The sequence below is a fragment of the Hippoglossus hippoglossus genome, chromosome 6 (genome assembly GCF_009819705.1).
Source record: "Hippoglossus hippoglossus isolate fHipHip1 chromosome 6, fHipHip1.pri, whole genome shotgun sequence".
NCBI lineage: Eukaryota > Metazoa > Chordata > Actinopteri > Pleuronectiformes > Pleuronectidae > Hippoglossus > Hippoglossus hippoglossus.
In genome coordinates, this window is record NC_047156.1 from 10,692,333 (window position 1) to 10,707,950 (window position 15,618).

The following is a 15,618-nucleotide window of genomic DNA, read 5'->3' on the forward strand; positions in this document are numbered from 1 at the left end:
AGCTTAAACCATCATGTTTCATGAAAAAACTTGATTCCTTCCCCTTTGCAAGACTTTCCCTCACAATCGATACCTAAAGTAAATGTAGACACACATTTAAATTGAGGATCAAAGTTCTTGATTTGGACAATTTCGTCTCCAGGTCCCTATAGTAGCTGTTGTGGAGCTTTCACTCGCATCACATGATCTTGGTCAGCAGATGGCGCTGTTACCTTATGTCCACTTTTAAGGTCCTCTTGTCCATGCTGATTTTAAAAAATGAGAAAACTGACCCAACTGTGCTGCTGGTGACAAACATGAATAATGGAGTAAAGTGGACGTTGAGGTGAGATTGTTTTCTCGAACCTGTGAATGTCTCTACATGTGGAAACCAGATGAGAAGCTTTAAAAAAAAGGAAGCACCCTGCAGAACAATACCCAACCTTCAGGTATTTATTGTCCACTACTGCAGCAGCCGCCTTTAAAGGCCAACGTTACGTTTAATACAAAAATGATCCTAGTGCAACTACAGTCATTTACAAGAGTCCAGGGGTCAGTGAAGTGCACAGCTGACAGTGGAGAAGCTGCACAGTCGGTCAGATCTGAGAAGACTCCAGCCACAGGGAGGAGCTCTTCACTCGCGGCTGCTGAGAGTCCAGCTTCAGCAGCGCCATCACAGCGCCCTCTATCTTTGACATCCACACTTTCTGGAAAACAGATGAAATTGACATGATCGCCAGTTAGTTGCAGCAGTTTGGATGGATTGATCAGATTATACTGAATATTTTTACTTTGTGTAGATCTTCATTCGTTAAATGAGTTAAACTGCGCTGAATTTCACATTTAAACTGCCACAATCCAGTGACTATTTACTGAAAATATGTGCATATGTAGAAATGTATGGAAATAATACTGGAATATCCATTATGATAAAACCCATGTAGAGATCTTAACATTTTTAAACTCAAATGTCACTCAGTAGACTCCCCTTATGAAATCACCTTTAAATTCACTAGGTAAAGTAGGTGAAAAACAATTCCTGGATCTGCAGCAAGATTGAATGGGTTCTTCTTTGGGTGAACGCCCATCCTTCCACTGGTTGTGTCGGTTTAAATAAATGTCACTTTGGACAGATTGACGAGGAGATTCTCTCTCTTACATAATTGAGCATTTGTCTTACATACAAAACACCAGGGAGTTGTGTGGTTCTGTGAAGATTTGGACTGTTCACATAGCAGACATGTTTTTGTGTAATTAACAAATTGTGCGACATGATGACATCAGAGAGAACAGAATGCATGCGCTGCTCTGCCAGCTTCTCAGTGGACTGCAGCCTCACAGACTTCGCACTGGACTGATCTACCTTGGCAGATTCTGACGCAGCCTGCAGGATGAACACGCCGATGCACTGCTGGTAGCGGTTCTGGTGCATGATTATGAAGGAGTGAGGCAGCCCTGACGCTGCGAGGAAAACACAGGAGAACAAGTACGTCAAATAACATCAATGAACACTCCTGGCTGTGAACAGAGCATCGTTGAGTTCGGCTCAAATCAAACATATCAACTCTCTGACCCGACATTAAGAAGAGGTACAGAGTTGAATGTGTCACTATGAATATGTGTTCTCTCTCTGTGTGTTCTAATTACTTGATGCATTTAGCTGATCGATGTTCTTGAGCTGGAGTCGGTCCAGGGAGACGGGCTGGTCCAGAACGGTGAAGGTGCATCCCTCCTTCAGCAGCTGATCCAGCTCCAGGTTCTGCGGCAGCCTCAGAGGATTCTGGTCCGGACCCATCAACCTCTACACAGGAAGACGAGTCGAAGACGTTAGGAAGCTGTTCTACTTCTACTGGACATCTATCATGGGTCCAGAGGACAGTGAGAACGGCACCAGGGAGCGACGTACCTTCTTGTTTCTCTTTATCTTTGTGATGAGCAGGAACTCATCGAACAGGAACAGGTAAACATCGATCAGCTTTGTGTTCTCTGGACAGGAACCAAACAAATGCCGTTTAAAATGTTGTGCAAATCAAATCAGTGAGAGTAACAATGCAAATAATACAGCAGTCCAACATGCATTTGTAATATTTATTGTTATAACTAAAGCAAATCTGTGTAAATAGTGATATGTGGAACGTTTGACCTGTAACCCTACGTCCACTTTTGGGGGACCCCTCGTTATAAGGGTGTGACTCCTGCTTCACTTCCCCTCTTTCTACTGAACTCCATGAAAGAGTTTACATCTAAATCCCTCAAATTTGCACATGTGAGCCTCTCTGATAGTATGTGTGTAAGTTTCCTCGCTTGTTTAAAGCTATAGTGTTGTGGTTGTGTTGTTTAAGTTGTGTAGGGGCTCCACACGTGTACAAAATCGACCAGAGGATTTTGTTGTTTGGGAATCGCCTCAGAACACATTCACGGCTCGGCCCTTTTGCGTCAAAACAAATCCCAACGCTGGCGTCGTTAGACTCCACCGGTCACAGGTCAAATGTGTGGAACTTACGGCAGCTGAACAAACCTGTGAGCAGCACTTTCCCTTCGTGCAGCAGACTTCTGTGAGAAATGAGATTCTCCAGCGTGACGGTCTTCAGGAGATGTTTCAGATTCTGAAAGAGAAGCAGCCGTTTAGATAAGAAGAAAACATTTCTCACCTTCACCATCTTATCTGCACGTGAGAGGTATCGGAGGATGAAGTGTTGGTGCGGATCTGTCGGTTTTAATCTTTGCTCTGCAAACATGCACAAATGTTACACAAACAGACCTCAGGGACGAAGGAGCGCTTGTCTCTCTCCCACACAGGCAGCCACACCAGGGCGTCCCGCAGCTGTTTCACCTTCTGGTAGTTATCCAGCCATTTCACCTTTCCCTCTAAATCACCTGGAAAACAGACAAAAGGACCTCTTCAAAAACAAAACGATAAAACCCATATTCTTAATTAATCAATTCTTAATTCTTAATAATTACCTACCTTATTGTAATTAAGAATAATTACATACTTTAGTCACATTAATGACACCTTTTATTTTAATGGGCATTTAAATTGTTCTTTGACGCGTGACATCACGTCAAGCAACACACTGTGTTTTCCTCTGTAGTGATGGTTGCCTGCCAAACAGAGGCGTGACGGTATCAGGACAGATCACAGCTCACTCTGGTTTAACAGTAAATCTCCTCCACACCCAGAGGACATTGGCCTACACATCTTCACGTCACCGCTGCAGCTCTGCCGCACCTTTTTTTTTTTAAAGGCGATGTGAAAGGCTTGCAATTAAAGATTTGTGAGGCCGTGCTGGTCGGTTTCATCTGGGCTATTTGTTCAATACAATTTCCCACAGCCTGTCCATCTAGTTAAAGAGTAAACAGCCACAACAGGTCTGTGAACCGTCAGGGTCGCTGGCAGAGGTTCAAGGCTTCAGTGAGGCCTGTTTGCTCTGAAACACACAAGCTGCTCTGTTTGTGTTGACGGAGACAAACTGCCTTACATGTGCTCAACATCACCCCTTCATCTTAATGTGTCTGAGAGGCTTCTGCTGACAAACAACCGGCACATTTGAGTCCCACTACTGAGCTGAGTGACTCCGCTGAGACACCTGACACCTGAAACACTTGTTTGTCATCAGCAGCTGACAAAAATCTAAGTGGTGGTGGTGGTGAGTTATATAACCAGCGCCACAAAACAATGCACACTCACGCTGTCATTTAGATTCTGCTGATAGGGCAGAGCTGAAATGCTCAGGTTGTAAAGGAGTCGTTTAACAAAGAACAAAGTAAAAACAAAAACGATTGTTAAAACAGTTAATAGACTGATAACGTGAACTGAGATAAACAAATGCTCCCCTTTGTAATAAAATCAAAGTGGAGCTTGAGGGAAAGTTCCAGGTCAAGAGTCCAAGATATTTAAACAGACAAACTTTCTATTTTCACAAGGTATAAGAAATGAGTGACTGTGTCATGTACAGAATAAACCTGCTACAGGACTTCTTATTTCAAAAAGGTTTGTTGCTATGAAACCAGGTGGGTACCAAGTAAATATTGAACTGGGGAGAATTCTCCGAATATAAATAGCTGCCATCGGCATAAAGATGAACATGGAAATTTGAACACATTAGAGGAAGATAATTAGTAAAAATAAAAAAAGAAGCGGTCCTAAAGTAGAACCTTGTGGAACACCCTTTTTAACAATAGTCGGACTGAGAACCCTGAGAAACAACACAATGATGTCTGTCTATCTATCTATCTATCTGTCTGTCTGTCTGTCTGTCTGTCTGTCTGTCTATCTATCTATCTATCTATCTGTCCATCCATCTATCTGTCCATCCGTCCATCCACCATCCGTGAAGATGTGTATGTGTGCTGCTCACATATGGACGTGTCCACTTGCTCTGCTATCGCCTGCAGGCCTCTGGTCTCTTCCTCCGTCTCACACCTCTTCGCAATATTCCGCAGCAGCAGCGGGTATCGAGTCAGCCTCTGCAGTGGCGCCACCAACAGGTCACGCAGCTGCAGCCTCCGGCACTGCTCGTTCCTCTCACACCACTAGAGAGAGAGAAAAGGGGGAGAAAGAAAAAAAAAAAAAAAAAGAGGAGAGAGTGAGAGGAGGGCTGGAAAAATGAGAGAGGTCAGAGGGGTGAGGGAGCTCGTCACGGTGTTTGTTGAACCAGAGGAGAGAGAGGGGGATGGGCGGCGAAAAGAATGTGAAGAGAAATTTATATCTAAGACCAAAACATAATAAAAACTTTAACAAATACAGTTAAAATTCATGTTAAATTTGATTAAATTATAAGTATTTAAGGATAATGACATAAATGAAAGCTTATTGGAGTCAGGAGGTAACAGAGTCCAGTCGAGTGTGAGTTAGAGCTACTTTACTCTGATTTACTGATCAAGAGCTGTTGACGTGCAAGAAGCTGAATGTTTCACAAACTCATCTTAAGAGTGTTAATATGAATCTGATCAGAAAGAAATTCGCTTTTCGGAGCGGCCGAGTCTGAGTCTGATTCGATCACTTGTTTGAGGATATTGCTGCGTAAGGACGCTGAGGTCAGAGGTGGAGGAAGTGATCAAACATTTGACTTAAGTAAAGTAATAAAGACGCAGGAGATCATCATGGTTTCTGCATAACTAACTGAAACATAATGGGATTAGCAGTGATTATCAGTACTTCTGATAATCACATTTTATGACCCAGTAATACTGACAAGCAGGTAATTGTTTTCCTTGCCTCTCACGACAGAGGAGGTTACACGAGGGACAAATGCTCACATTCCAATTTTGACGAGCCTTGGTGACACTGAATTGGTTGTTTGCTGTTTAGGCAGCAACGTGGCTGAGTGTCGTCTCTCATACCTTGCATCGCGTTGTCAATTGGTACACGGTGTCCCTGCCACCGCTCTCACACACACACACCCACACACCCACACACCCACACACAGTCAGCTGCCCTCCTGTACCTTCACGTAGGATCCAAAGTCCTCTCGGGGCTTCAGACTGTCCAGATAAAGCAGAGCCGTGGAGTAGTTCAGGCAGTACGTCTGCAGACTGTGACATATGCTCTCCTGGAAAGCCTGCCAACAGAAAGCGGTGTCACAGTAGAACTGTCACTTCAGGCTGCTGATAAACAGATCGTTAAAAGGAAACCTGTGAATCATTGAACTTTGTGATGGAGAAATATTTAATCATTATCTTCCAGAGGAGATTTCTTTGTAACTCACTTTATTATCAAAGGGCGGGAACATTGAATCAAATCAAGACAGTGCCATTTAACAACCCCCCCCCTTTCAGTTTCTTTGTTGTTTTATACAGAAATAACACAACTTCAGAATGCTTTGCCGCAAAATTTGGAGGAGGGATGGGCCGAGAAGGTACAGATTGAATTTTGACCTGGATCTGAACACAGGTGCACATCTAGGAGGATGTGAGGGTGTTTGTTTTTACATTTTCGCCTAATTATTTATGGACCTCGATGAAAAAAACAGGACTTAGGAGATATCTATGAGTGTGTGAAAGTCGGTGCTGATCCAAATTTAGATTGAGATATGTTTTTTTTAGGGAGGTAGGGAGTTTTCATCTGCTGTACGGGAACAAACAGGACTGAAAACCTGTAACTATCACCAAAGTGTAGCTGTGATAAAATGCGTTCAGCAAGAATCAACAGTTTATATATGCATCTTCCACAGATTTAGAACGATGTCTAAATGAATATGACAGATTTGTTGCAGAATTCAAAAGGACTGTTGGTGGAGGTATGCACTCCACTGTCATTCTGGTTTTACCTGCTTTCTATAGTCAGTGTAGAAATAATACAAAACACAAACAAGATAAAAATGTGTGCATGATTCGGAAATATAGTAATTCTAACAATATTCTTCATTATTATTATTCATCATTACAAAATGAATTGATCACTTTAATGTGTGATGTGTAATCTCTGCGTTTTTGCAATATTTGCACAACTCTCAGCAAATATTCTGAGAGTTAAGGGTGAAATACTTCCTTTGTCTGCTTGTTGTTTTTGTACAACTGTGTGAGTGTAGACTGTGATCAAAAAGTGTGTGTGTGTGTGTATGTGTGTGTGCATGTGCACAGGTTGGTCACACTTGCCTTGCTCAGCAGCTCCAGCAGGGTGGACCCGCCACCCTTGGTAATCTCCAACGTGTCCTTTATGACGCGGAGGAGGTTGGTCAGGAAACCGAAGCTCACCTGCAGCCGAGAAAACACTCAGTGTCAAATGTCAGCGCGGAGCCATGAGACACTGTCTTACCTCGCTCAGTTTCAACAGAATCACATTACACAAAAGAAGAGAGGGAGGCGAGCAGACGGCCGAGCAGCAGCACATCAGGATCACTGAATGAACGAGTTAATAAACTCCAGTCTCACCAGGCAGAGCTCGTTGAGGTTTGCAAACAGTCTCCAGGTGTCGACGTCAGTCAGGGAGTCCCTCATCTGCAGGTTTGTGAGTGTAGCCGAAAACACCTGAAAGCAACAAAAGAGGTCAGACAGAGAGAATGGACTCGAATTTCTAATCGTCAGCTTTGTGTTCGTAAAGAAAAGAAAGAAACTTTTACTTGAAACTCAGTGACAGGAATTCAGTGAGGGCACGAAAAACACAAAGCAGCAGGTGTTGGGTTTCATTTGGTTTGGGTCTATTTGTTTGGGGTCTTGCATGTGTGTGTGTGTTTGTGTGTGTGTGCTTTTGGAGTCACCTCTTTGAGCACCCTGAGCTGATGCAGGAAGTAGACACACTCACTAGTGAAGAGCTCCCATATGGTCTCTTCTCTCTTGAAGGCCTGAGGACATGAGTCGGTGCTCACCTGGGAAGACTGGTCACGCAGGAACTCCGCCACAGTGAAGTCCTGCACACACACACACACACACACGCGCACACACACACACACACACACAGAAAGACAAATAACGGCGTTAGCAAGAAGACGAATAAATGAACAAACACCAAGGGGAAATGCATCTTCACATGTTCCTCAAACATCTCATACAGCATATTTGTATAATGGCTATATCGTCTGTCACTGCAAAGTTCCATCCGACAGCCTGACACACATTTAACACGTCAGTGTTTGTTTATATACGAGCTCAGAGTCGACCGGCCTAGAAATTCAGGTTTTTGCAGAAACAGCTTCGAGCAAACCTCAGTCCTGTTACTTCTGAGTCACTTGTTAAACACTGAACTCTATTTGGTTTGGGAATCTGGATCTGTTCAAACTTTGCTTGGATTAGAAGTCGCTGTGCAGACAGAATCAACCTGATGATTTACAACACCGCACAGATGACAGTAATCATTTCTCACCTTATACTTCAGAAGCTCAGAGTTTCTCCAGTCTTGAATCTGTGCCGTGGAGAGATAATTTTCTATGTCTGACACCGTGCCTGTCTGCGACTTCCCTTTAGTCTGAAATGGGAAGCACAAGAAAAACAATGACACAAGGAAGATATTGAAAAATGATTTCCAGATAAAGGTGTTGTTTTTTCTCTAAATCTAAACAAACAGATTTGGCTAAAGTTCTGCAATTCGAGTGTTGGCCAATTACAAAAGGGCCAGAAGGGACTAAGAGGAACCACATTAATCTGCTTGGAGAAGTGGGTCAGAGAACAATGTCCGAAACCAACCGCTCACTGAGAAAACAATCGGTTCAGACCACGAGCGTCACACAGGCAGCCTCACAACAACCACCGGCAGACAAACAACACACGCACCGTGCTACGCATCGAGAACGGCCACTTCGACTTCTTAGTATCTGTGAAAATCAAACATGAAATGCGGGTTATTAACAGAAGGTGAAGGCCAAACGTGTGCAGCAAATGGGATTAGAGTCAAACAACCACATCAGCGTGTTAGGATAAAAAACTGTGAGGAAACAAGCAAGTAATTCTGTTATTTTTAGCAATTACGGCTGAATAAACACAGACCTGAGAACAAATAGTGCAATGTGTTGCAGATGTGCCTTTGGGACATGATGTGTGGTTGAACACCACAAACAGAAACACTGATAATGCAAATTCTTTTGCGTATTAAGACAATTTAAAAAACGGACACGGCTAAAATCTGTCATCCCCAGGCTGGAGCTGATTCCATTTATCTGACTCTCAGACTCTCTTATCAACTTGTGCTGCACATTATCTTTTTAAAAATCGTCATGGTCGCTGAATACATTTTTGATGTGGGATGTTTTCGGCTGCGTTAGTTAATTAGCAGGACGACACAAAAACTACTCAACTGATTTCCATGAAATGCTGTGGAGGGGTGGAGAATAAAGTTTGGTGCGGATCTGGGGTTTATTATTATTATTTTTCACAGAGATGAATTCGTGGATCTTGATGAAAATAGGATTTTGTGATTCTGATATGTATGAGTGTGTGCAGTTTGGTGCAGATCCCCAAAATCTGGATCTAGTGACTTTAAATGTGGTTTCATAAGGGGACTGTCAGGCCTTGGTGGATATGACCTCTACCCTTCTAGTCCGGTTGAATTTGCGTTTAAGATGTATGCTGGATTATTCACATGCAGAATTTGGGTTTGCCAAGAAAAAACAATTTTTATTCTGAAATTGTGAATGATAAAAGTTAATTATAGGGTAGGATTTCTGTGAGGGATTTGATGGAACTGATTAACTACAGGCTTTAACAGATTAAATATAACTATAATCAGTGAGCTCTCTAAAGCCTCTTTCCTCATAATGCAAAGTTTGTTGCTAGGGAACCGATGTGTTGAAATATAACAAGATATGTTAATTTCAGTTAATCGGGGGAAGCCTCATTTAAAAACACAGGTCTCCTGCTCGAGCTGAAAGGGTGAAATTCACAGTATGAGAAACAATATTAACAATATATATATATATCAAATAATATATAATTTTACCAGAGAAGTTTATACCACTTAATATTCCAGCTGCTCCATTGGATACAAAAAGATCTCCGGGGGAAACATCCAATCCGGGCAAACTGACCACCACAGAACTCCGCCTCCTTTCCTGGAGCCTGAGGGAACAGAAGCCGACAGGTGAGCGTCTTCGTGCCGTCGTGAAAACTGAACCTTTTACAACCAGTGTCCGAGAGTCACTGTAACAAGCAGCGTTATTATTCTATTGTCCGTGTAATCCAGCACGAAGAGAACAGACTTAATGCGAGCCCACAGGAAATAACAGAATTCCTTTTGTCGTTTTACATGGTTGAAATACCACTGACATACCATCTGCTTTGTGCAGCAAATTGGCGATTAGCATGAGTCGGGGAAATCATAAAGGATAAGTGTTGTGTGTCTGGTTTATGGGGGGGGGGGGTAGCTGCTGATTAATGGATCACCCTGTTTGTGTAGAAGGCGACTGTCAGTGTGTACCAGTTCTTATCCTCTCAGTGTCCCTTTTCATAGTTACTCTGGCCTGCCCTTTGGCCTCAGGCAAAACTCAAACAGCCACTTTTCACAAGTGCTCCGACTTAATCTCTTACAATTTCACTTCAGGGATTAAAACTGAAAGAAAAAAATGTTGCAATCACAAATCAGGGACCCTAATAAATGGAATTCAATCATGTGATGGATGAAGCTGTGGCTGATACGTAGTGTGCAGACCGATTCCCTGAATGAACGATTTGATACGAGAAACTTTTTAAACACATGTAGTAACACTAAATCTGTGACTGTGTGGCTAAGAATCTCGGTTCAAAACTTGCAGTGGTTTAACGTTGCATCAGAAATAGGGCGGACAGCAACCGGACGAGCTGGTTTTGCCAAACGTTAGATTCACTTTCAGCTCGCTGACATTGATCGACAGCCTGTCAGTGACCCATGCCGTCACGCTGCGATTTCACGTCTAAAGTTTTCAGGGAGTTGGCTTCAAAAAGAAGAGTTTAGAGATAAGAGGACGAGAAAAAAAAAAAAACTGTGACAGGAAACTAAACAAGATCCTTGTTATAAAAATCAGGTGGTGCATTGTAAAAGCATCCTCATTTCTGGAGAACACATTTCTGGTTGATAAAGGTCGGGTCATAAAGGAAGTCTGACTTTACAGTTAATGTGTTTATGATGGTGATTCAACAAACTGGAGCAGAAGTACAAGCAGGAGGAACAATGATGGCACTGCTGAGTCACTGTCTACTATTATATGTAAAATCTGCCCTGCTGGACTGAAAGGTCACTTTCTCCTCTTCCGCTCATGTCCTCCCCTCTCCTGGTACAGTAGCTGCACATTTCTGCTGCACGGTTGCACAAGCAGCAGGGGAGACAAACACATGTGAGGCCACATGGCTGCAGGGGCCAAGAGGAAACTTAGTCTGCAGCTGAACAGGAGAAACCGGGATTTTCCTCCAGGGAGCTTCTGTTGAGCTGTAGAGGCACCGACTGTTCCCTGAGCTCACTGACGGAGGCCGTGTTCCCTCCTGGTAAACTGATACAACCACCCAGCAGTAAATAGTCAGCAGCACCTGGGCGCTGTGGAGAATGCGCAGCTGATGGGACAGTGAGCGAGGCACTCCTCTAAACCAGGTCAGTGCCTCCTTGCAGTTCACGCCGCAGCATCCTCACAATGACATCCTGTTGCTTTGTGGACTGCTCAGAAAGCCTCCTCTGTGTCAGCCTCTCTGCCACGCAGAGCACTTGGGAAAATGGGCGCTTTGTTCCCGCCCAAGACGAGAAATAATGATGCCCCACAACAAAACTGTCCCGACCAATGGCTCACGAGGCCCGGCCACTGTAAGCGGCGCAGTGCCAGTGTGTAATTACTGGGACAATAGCTGCCTAATTATCCAGTGAGGGGAAGAGCCCAGGCAGCCCATTAGGATGGGTGTGGGTGGCAGTGAGAGAAAACAGCCTTAATGAGAGCTTGTCTAGCCCGTACATAACCATGGGACTCTCAAAACTTAACCCACCAAGTTTATGCTCCATTAACAACGGCATGAATGACAATGAATGCACAATGGGGCTCCTTAAACCAAAAGTTCCCGTCATCCTGGGTCGCAGGCCGCTCGTGATGCTATGTAGTGACACATTACAGCTTTCATTTCTGCATCATTTAAAATATTTTGCATACTTCCATAAACAAACCGCCGACGGCAGAATAGCATCATGCAACTACAAACAAAAAAAGCGAGCACTGACGTGCAGCTTGTCAGTTACAGGAAATATTTACGATGATGCAAACATGTTCTCACAAGCTCGACAGGGAAGTTTGTGGCTGCGCAGACAGGGCGACACGGGCAACATGCAAATCAGTCCAAGGTGCACCTACCGAGAACAGCAGTGGTCTTTCTCCTGCGAAAAAAAAAAAAAAAAACTCAGCATCAGCCAGTGGAAAACTTTACACTGTGCCCACATTATAATACATCACTGTTCACTGGAAACACACAGAGAGATGATTCACTTACTTTAGTACAAATTACTCCTATACTTTCACTCTTGAAAAGGGTGAAAAAGTTTACAAAGCTTTCAAGGTTCAATGTGTAGAAATTCATCTACTGGTGAAGTTGCATTTTGCAGCTGAATACCCCTCACCTCCCCCTCCACTTCCAAACATGAAAGAACCTGTGGCAGCCTTCAGTTGTCATTAAATCTCAAAAGGTGTTTAGATTGTCCATTCTGGGCTACTGTAAAAAACATGGCGGCCTCCATAGAGAGGACCCCCTCCTGATGTTAATATAAAGTATTTAAATATAAAAGGGCTCATTCTAGGATAAAGAAAATAACCATTCGTACAATTTGGATGAAACACACAAGTGAAAACATAACTAGGTTTATCTTATATTTAATTTCTGCCAATAGATCCCTTTCACCTAAATCTTACACACTGAACCTTTAATTCAACCGTGTGTCTCACTGTACTCTCAGCATTGAACAGGGGCTGCGGGGACCCCCTACCGACACCACTGTATCACTTTCAAAGACATTCAAATCTCAATCAGTGTTTTAAGTGGCCGCTTGGATTCAAAAGCCTCTGATATCTGAGGAGAATGTCGGCACTCTATTGAGAATGTGCGCGCTTGAATACCGCCAGTTGATGAATAGATCGCTCCATTATCTTTCCCCATCGCTCACTGACCCCTCCATTATTGGGTGACTGCTGACTGCGGTGAATGGGGGCCCGAGGAGAGCACTTCCCAGGGCTCTCCGGGGGAGTGGGCTTGGCCAGAGCTGTCAGTGCATGTAACTGCTGATTCATTTGCTGTCAAAAGCTCGCATTGTGAGTGACCACCGCAGGAGGCATCGCAGAATGAGGCGGAGAGAAGGGTTCTCTCCAAGGAAGGAATGTGTAACTATTTCATTTGCAGGCTTTGGGATAAAAAAAAATCCACACCAGTCCACAGCACATGACTTGTGGTCTTCCTTGATGTTTGTGTGGCGATTACCCGAAACAAATGGTTTATGCTGGACAATGGTCTTCTTTATTGTGAGGGCTTGCCTCAATTAAAATAACACTTTGCCCTGCAAGTATAAGCTCACCTGTTCCTCCCCATCTGGAAATCCAAAGGCTGTCTCAAGAGTAGGAAGAGCACTGTGACATTCCTGTCTCACGGAGGTGCAACCATTGTCAAACGTCTCTGATCTATGTGATCTGGTTCTCTGTCGGCCTGAGGATGAAACGGGCTGGTGATCGTGACAGATCTCGCCATCAGAGAGGGTCCCTGCCGCAAGAGGAGATTTGGCTCTGTGTGCTCGGGATAGCGTGCTGCCAGGGGGGGGCTCCTCCTCCGTGCTCCCCATCCTCACAGGGTCCCGAGAGTCCATCAGAGGACGCCGGGTGCTCCTCATCCTCCTCAAAGTGGGAGAGGTGGAGATACGTGCGGGGGCCTGCCGGTCAAACTGGAACAAAGGTGCCACCAAACTGTCAGTGTCCACCAGGGATGAATGTCTGAGCCTGGAGTGTGTCCGTGTGAGGTCTATGTGCATGATGACCGGGTTGCTGGTCTGGCTCTCCTTGTGCTCGAAGGGCCCACAGTCCGTTTGAGTCTGCGCGTTTGCGACGCCCGGGGCCACAACTTCATTCTCGGCCCATTCGATGTAACTCCAGTCCAGCGTCTTCTCGACGTCCTCGTCCTTGCCCTGCAGAATAACGTGCTTCAGCGTAGACATTGTAGCCTCACAGGCATGGTAGTGCAGCAGGGATCAGAAAACGTGGGATCTGACGGTCTGGTCTGGTTTCGCCTCCTCTGGGTTAAGGTCAGATGATAATCCTGTCGCATTCCAACACTCTTCACACCGTGCACTTCTCAAGCCTCTGGGAGAAAAAAGCAGAAAATGCGTCAATACACACGCAAAATAGAGCAGACCGGGCACAGACTTAGCTCCTAATCTTCTGAGAGGGGATTTGATCAGGGGTGTGCAGAGGTCTTACAGATTTAAATAACAATAAGGTGCAATAATTCATGTGTCTGTGAAGGTGGATCAGACTTGGTCCTGATGCTACGGCGCAAATATTACAGTGAACAGTAAAATGTATGAAATGTGCTGCAGTTTAAATCTAGGACACACAAAGAGGGAAAGGAGACAATGCACCTGACTACAGCTCCTATGTCCCAGACTATTATCTGGTGAGTGTATATCCTCCTCCCTTATAGAGTCTACTGCACACAACATATCTGCTATAATATGTCTTTACTCCAGTTGGCCCACCATGTAAGATTCTTCGCATTGTTTAATCACGTCCACGAGGTAAGAAAGGTGTAAAAGAAGAAAACACTCAGCGTGAAAACAAACACCACGTGTTCTCTAAATACATTTCAATGTGAGAAAGTCTGGTTTACTTACATCCACCGGAGCCACGCGACGACCTGACCGACTGGTGGAGGAGTGGAGCCGGGGAGAGAGAGAGAGAGAGAGAGTGAGAGAGAGAGAGACTCAAACACGGACTCACACACACACTCTCTCTGTATAATGAAGCTCGCTGATCCAGAAGCAGAGGAGAGTCTTCGTCTTTTTTCTTCTTTGGTTGTGTGAGAAACAGAGAGAGAGAGAGAGAGAGAGAGAGAGAGAGAGAGAGAGAGAGAGAGAGAGAGGCTCCAGCTTCTGGTGGCGACGGATCAGGTCCGAGTGGAGGGAGAGGAGGAGGAAAAGGAGGAGGAGGGAGGGGAGCCGATCACACTGCTGGAGGAGGAGGAGGAGGAGGAGGAAAGGTGCGACTGTTCACACTGACTACATGGAACATCAATGTCTCTCTCTCTCTCTCTCTCTCTCTCTCTCTCTCTCTCTCTCTCACACGCACACACACGCACAATTGCCATGTATCAATCTATTTCTGTCACGGCGCTGTCATAGCAGAAGAAAACAAAACATAACCCTCCCTGACTATTATAAATAGCATATATGAATATAGCCTATTTATATATGTGAAATCTATGAATGAAGTTGTGTGTTACTGCATTGACTACACATGAGCTACAGATGCTCAAAATGTGTCTCCATTTGAAACCAAATCATAACAATTTGTATTTAGACCTAAATATCTTATGATCAGCATCGTCAACAACAAGTTAAAACATATTTTCACTTTTTAGTTTTTTTTTTACTTTAACTTTCAACTATCTAGTTTATCTTAAAATACAGTTTTCTTTTCATGAATTAGAATTAATTAATTAATTTATTACCACTAAACAGTTGGTAGTAAACTGCAGTTTAGTCGCCCATGTTAAAAAAAGTTCTCCTTTTTTAACTAATAAAACCCCTGTGGAGAAATACTCAAATCAAGTGGTGTACAAGTACCTTCAACATTACTTGAGATCAGTAGTTGAAGGAATGTACTTTGTAACTTTCCACCTCTGTATTCTCTTTAATGTGTATGTCAGGGAGTAATGTGTATTTCTTTCACAAGGTAAAAATTACAGTGTATTTATAATAATCAGTATCTATGGGTAATACTGTTCTTGAGTATGGTTTTGCCACAGAGGCCATTTTTAACTGACCTGAATGTGAAGTGTTATTTAACTTCTTATTTTCTGTTACAGATGTCTTTGTATCACAATGAGGATCACACTGGTTCAGCCTGTAACCGTGTTTACTTCCCAGATGACGTGCTTTAGTTTGCATGTAAACGTTAGGTTCATGTTGGCATACAAACATTTCAGTATAATTTGGTGACGTTACAGCATAAAAAGGTCAGTGATCATCTGTGTCTCACCTGCAGACTGTGTGTAGGGCCTGAA

General features: G+C 43.9%; 1 protein-coding gene across 2 annotated transcripts; it reads right to left on the reverse strand.

Annotated features, from left to right (window-relative positions):
- Positions 1 to 404: 404 nt before the first annotated feature.
- plekhg7 (pleckstrin homology domain containing, family G (with RhoGef domain) member 7) lies at positions 405 to 14,597 on the reverse strand. 2 transcript variants are annotated; one of them, XM_034588393.1, is made up of 17 exons: positions 14,228 to 14,597; positions 12,923 to 13,697; positions 11,715 to 11,737; positions 9,368 to 9,471; positions 8,191 to 8,231; positions 7,784 to 7,885; positions 7,182 to 7,331; positions 6,856 to 6,951; positions 6,580 to 6,678; positions 5,430 to 5,543; positions 4,341 to 4,515; positions 2,741 to 2,856; positions 2,498 to 2,585; positions 1,886 to 1,965; positions 1,627 to 1,780; positions 1,343 to 1,440; positions 405 to 686 (listed from the first exon to the last, which is right to left on the reverse strand). In XM_034588393.1, the coding sequence occupies exons 2-17, from the start codon at positions 13,550 to 13,552 to the stop codon at positions 576 to 578; spliced, it is 2,181 nt and encodes a 726-aa protein (XP_034444284.1). In that variant the 5' UTR covers positions 13,553 to 13,697; positions 14,228 to 14,597; the 3' UTR covers positions 405 to 575. The 2 variants fall into 2 exon arrangements, with proteins under 2 accessions (XP_034444284.1, XP_034444283.1); XM_034588392.1 differs by having other exon boundaries at positions 9,353 to 9,471; positions 14,228 to 14,595.
- Between the last annotated feature and the right edge of the window lie 1,021 nt (positions 14,598 to 15,618).